The sequence below is a fragment of the Corylus avellana genome, chromosome ca1, assembly GCF_901000735.1.
Source record: "Corylus avellana chromosome ca1, CavTom2PMs-1.0".
Classification (NCBI taxonomy): Eukaryota; Viridiplantae; Streptophyta; class Magnoliopsida; order Fagales; family Betulaceae; genus Corylus; species Corylus avellana.
This window is the reverse complement of record NC_081541.1, coordinates 3,483,918-3,488,676: the sequence shown is the minus strand read 5'-3', so window position 1 is coordinate 3,488,676 and position 4,759 is coordinate 3,483,918. Positions and strand designations below refer to the sequence as shown.

At 34.4% G+C, this 4,759-nt stretch overlaps 1 protein-coding gene across 1 annotated transcript; it reads left to right on the top strand.

The window, feature by feature from the left end:
- Positions 1-1,177: 1,177 nt before the first annotated feature.
- Positions 1,178-3,344, top strand: LOC132167477 (NAC domain-containing protein 62-like). The gene is made up of 6 exons (XM_059578467.1): positions 1,178-1,347; positions 1,534-1,817; positions 1,955-2,242; positions 2,367-2,627; positions 2,712-2,978; positions 3,066-3,344. Exons 1-6 carry the CDS (start codon positions 1,188-1,190, stop codon positions 3,342-3,344), a joined length of 1,539 nt encoding a protein of 512 aa, XP_059434450.1. The 5' UTR covers positions 1,178-1,187.
- Positions 3,345-4,759: the final 1,415 nt, after the last annotated feature.

Genomic DNA, 4,759 nt, shown 5'->3' with positions numbered 1-4,759 from the left:
AGTTTTATATGAAGTTTTATTGGATGTAGTTTGCTGTCCTTCACTCCTTTGCCATTGCATAGTGAAAAAGATTCTCCTCTTTACAAAAAATAAAAAATAAAAAAAAAATTCTCCTCTTTACCAAGATTCTTCCTAACTCCACGCGTTTTGGCAAATGACATCACAATACTTGCCGCATTGGTATGAGATAATTAATTAGACTTCAATTTTTGTTTTGGATTGCACTCATCTTTCAATTTCAAATTAAATTTATAATTAGTATTTAAATTTGGTATATTTAATGAGTAATATTAGAGACCATCTTTTTATCTTTTTTTTTTTATCCTCTTAAAGCTGATGTTCAATTTCAAATTAAATTGTCCCTAAGAGGTAGCTCAATCAGCTGGGACCACGCTTAATGAAGCGGAGGTTACTAGTTCGAATTTCTCTCATTCCTCTTGTGTGGACATGTCATGTCAAAATTTCAAATTAAATTGTTCCCAAGAGTTAGCTCAATCAGTTGGGACCAAAGAGGAGGTCACTAGTTCAAATTCTCCTCTTCTCTCTTGTGCGGACATGTCATGTCAAAATTTCAAATTAAATTTATAATTAGTATTTAAATTTGGTATATTTAATGAGTAATGTTAGAGACTATTTTTTTTATCTTTTTTTTATTGTCCTAAAACTGATGTGGCTTTTAAAATCACAATTACATTTTAGATGAATCATACTTGAATTTTGATTTAATAGTGATTTTGAAAACCACATCAACTTTAAGAGGATAAAAAGATTATCCCTACCATTACTGATATATATATATATATATATATATATATATATATATTTTGTTACTTATATTTAATAGTGTATATAAAGTCATTGTTACAAAAAATAATAATAATAATAATAATTTTTTTTTTTTTTTGGTTGTGTTAGGGCTTTTATTGGTTTGCCCTCCCCTTTATTTATTTATTTAATTTTTTTTATCCCTTTATTTATTTATTGATTGATGAAATCTTTCCTTATTCCCTCTAAATTATAAGGAATAAAAAAAGGCAAAAAAAAAAAAAAAAGAATCGTGAGCCTCACATGCAAACTTCTCCGAGAAGTTAGTACGACCCACCTTTTATCTTCTATACAGATATCAGGTTTGGTCACTCTCAGTCTTCCACTCCTCTCTTTCTGACGAAATTCATTCTCTGAGTTTGATGGCTGAGTGGTATTCGAATCTGCCACGGGGGATCCGGTTCAGTCCGACGGACGAGGAACTCATCGACTACTTGAGGCCAAAGATCACTGGGAATGATGAGAACTTTGACTTTATTACCCAACTTCATTTCTTCAAATGGGAGCCCTGGGATTTGCCAGGTGATCACCCCCTTCTGCTTAATATGAGTCTATGACGATTTGATTTTCTTATTTCAGACCGTGAATTTTTCTGGGCTTTAATTGATTTCCTCATTATTATGTAAATTATGTAATGTACTCATGATGTAATTTCTCACTTGGGCTGTCAAATTTTTGTTGTGCTCAGTCTTGCTTGTTTAAGTGTAGATTTATCCGGCATACAGACAAAAGATCTAGAGTGGTGCTTCTTCTCGCCACAGGACCGGAAGCACTCGAATGGGAATCGATTGAACAGGGCAACCAGAGCTGGGTACTGGAAAGTGACTGGTAAGGATCAAGAAATCTGGTCTGGAGAGAGGTTGATTGGAATAAAAAAGATACTGGTTTTCTATGCGGGGCGCACTCCAAATGGGGAAAAAACTGAGTGGGTAATGCATGAGTACCACGCAATCATGAAGGGGCTTGATGGCACCGATCCCGATGGCGATCAGGTGGGATTTCAATTTCGTCTTTTTTTTATTATTGGCTTCACATTTCCTCTTGATCATGTAAAGGGTCATCTTTGAAGAGGATTTACTCTGTTGGTGATGCTAAGTTCTCACCTTGTTGATTAACTTAATTTATGCAGAAAATCTTTGTTCTGTGTCGTTTATTCAAGAGAACTAACAATGGTGGCAATGGTCGAAAGCGCAAGCACTCTACCGAAGCTGGACCTGCCAAGTCTAAACGAAGGGCGGCTTCAGAATCTTCAGCACTGGAAGTGCAAGCTGAAGATCATCCAACAACTAACGAATCTCCTCATTCTGAAAATTCTGATGTAATGACATATGACACTATAGCAAGTGTTGAGTGTGGTGACACCAATTCTTCTGCAGAGAATCCAGTGGTAGAAATGGCACAAGTGATAGCTGATGAGGTGAGAAAGGAATGGGTTTCAGCTTAAAACACTAGTTACTTTTTCTTTTTTTTTGTAGAAATCAGAAGTGCTGCAGTAAATTAATTTTAGTACTAATCTTATTCATTCATCTTTCTTCCATCAGGTTGATCTGCAACCGGAGAGCAACCTTTCGACCCTCTTAACTTCACTCTCCGATACAGCTGCTGTTTCATCTCCAAACAAGGCCAAATATTCTCCTGATGAAGCAGAGTCTGACCTAACCCAAGCTTTAGTATCTCCAGCATTAGTGCAAGCTGAAGAGTATCCAGCAATTTTTGGAACCACATCTGACATTAGAGCACCTGTTGAGTGTGGTGACAACAATTTTGATGCTTACTCTGAAGAGAATCATATGACAGATGAGGTGAGAAAGGAATTGAGTTTCAGCTTAAATCAGTTGTTAATTAAATTAAATACTAATCTTGTTCATTCATGTTTCTTTTCTCAGGAAGAACTAAATATGCTCTTAGACATGCTGCTAGATCCACCAGATTGCACCCTTTCACTCCCCAATACACCTACTTGTTCATCTCCTCCCACAGCTAAATCTTCTTTTGAAAAAGCAGAGTCTGAGCCAGCGCTGGCTTCAGTATATCCAGCATTAGGAGAGGAAGCTGGTAATCATCTCACAGGATGTTACTCTGATGGAATGACATGTAACACTGTAGCACCCACAAACAATTCTCAAGGGGCCGAAGCAACAGCTGGTAATCAGGTGAGAAAGACTGAACTATATTCCAAGTGCAGTTGATTTGCAAGTATCTCCTTCATTTATGTTTCTAAAATCAAAGTTGATTTGCAGGTGGGAGACTCAAATATGTGCTGTGCCCCACCAGAGCAACCAGTAGCAGATATAAAATATTGGAACTCGCCCTTCTTCTCCCCATCACACTCGCAGATGCAAATAGTGTTGGATGCTATTTGCATGTCTGACCTTGTCGCTGATGAACCAAACTATCCGGTGCCTTGGCAATATGGCACAAATGATCCAGCCACCTATAACTCTGAGTTATGGGGTCCGATGCCCAATAATCCAGATGAGTCCCTTCACTCCCCAATACACCTACCGTTTCAGTATTAGGAGAGGAAGCTTTTACTGTTTAGTAGTCATGTTTTTTTTTTTTCTTAAGTCGGCGAGTTGTTGATATTAATTTGTTATATATATAGTTAAAAAAAAAAACTTTTTATATATAACAAGTTAATATCAATAACTTGCCGATTTAAGAAAAAGAAAAACACAACTACCAAACAATTACAAGCTTGGTATGATGGACATTAACCTACCAAGTAGCAGCAGCAGGCAGACGATAAATCTTGAACAAGCAAGCAGTATGGTAGATTAATATTATGTGTGTTTTTTTTTTTTTTTTTTTTTTTTTAAGTATTTAAACTAGTTATATATTTTTGTTTTTAATGGGAGTGTGAAGTTTGTTTGTTTTTGTTTTTTTTTTTTGTGTTTTTTAAGAAAGCTTGTATCTTTGAAGCATTTCATTTGTATTAATGTTGTGGTACTTTCACCTAGTCCTGCCGTTTGTCTCTTTGTTTTGTCTGAAGTTTGTTATTATTATTATTATAAGAAAATAGAGTAATGCCAGAAGGAGGATTAGACTTTTTTTTATATCATTTCAAATATGATGTGTCTTTTAAAATTATCACTAAATTTAAATTATTATTATTGAATTTTAATATATTAATGATTTTTAAAATTATGTTATATTTGAGAGGACATAAGGAGAACTACTGTTCTCCTTTTAGCATTACTCATAGAAATGGGTTACCGTATCCAACTATGAGATGGTTACAGATTGTTGGATGGTCCATGTGCATTGTCCGACATTGTATCTATCGTGGAAACTGTATGTTTTTAGATGGGGTGTGTGATAGGAGTGTACATGCAGTCGGATATTAACCGCATGCATCCGTTATCCACAACTATCCGCATATGCAAATGTAAATAACGGTTTTAGGATAACAACATCCACATACCTTTTATATATAATATATTTTTTATATATTATATTAAATACCAAAACGATGTCGTTTTGGATTAGGTATATATTAGGTTTATATCGTTTTGGATTAAGTATATATTATGTTTTTTTTTTTCTTTTCATAGTTCACTCATTCACTTAGGCAAAAAGACAAAAGTAATATGAAATCAATATATTTTCAAAATATTAGGGCTTAAAAAAATCAAAACAAGTCCAAAATACTAAAAATCGACACAAACTATTTTCAAATTGCTTAAAATAAGTTGTAATAGAGACCCAAAGAAGACTCAAAAGAATAAAATAGGCTCATAACTTAAAATGCGGATAGCAAATAATAATCGCATTTAATAACCGCACGAATGCGGTTAATAAAAGACATAATGCGGATGTGGATATCTAAAAGTGATATCCACATTTTACGAATGCGGATTTATAGATATTACAAATAATTACATCTACATGTACACCCCTAATTAGACAGCAAGAACTTGCAAATATATATATA

Bases quoted from the DNA above. Each gene is read 5' to 3' on its own strand.
- LOC132167477 (XM_059578467.1), top strand. From the start codon at position 1,188: ATGGCTGAGTGGTATTCGAATCTGCCACGGGGGATCCGGTTCAGTCCG. The intron at 1,348-1,533 runs GTGATCACCCCC...GTTTAAGTGTAG, and splicing joins GGAGCCCTGGGATTTGCCAG to ATTTATCCGGCATACAGACA. The intron at 2,979-3,065 runs GTGAGAAAGACT...GTTGATTTGCAG, and splicing joins AAGCAACAGCTGGTAATCAG to GTGGGAGACTCAAATATGTG.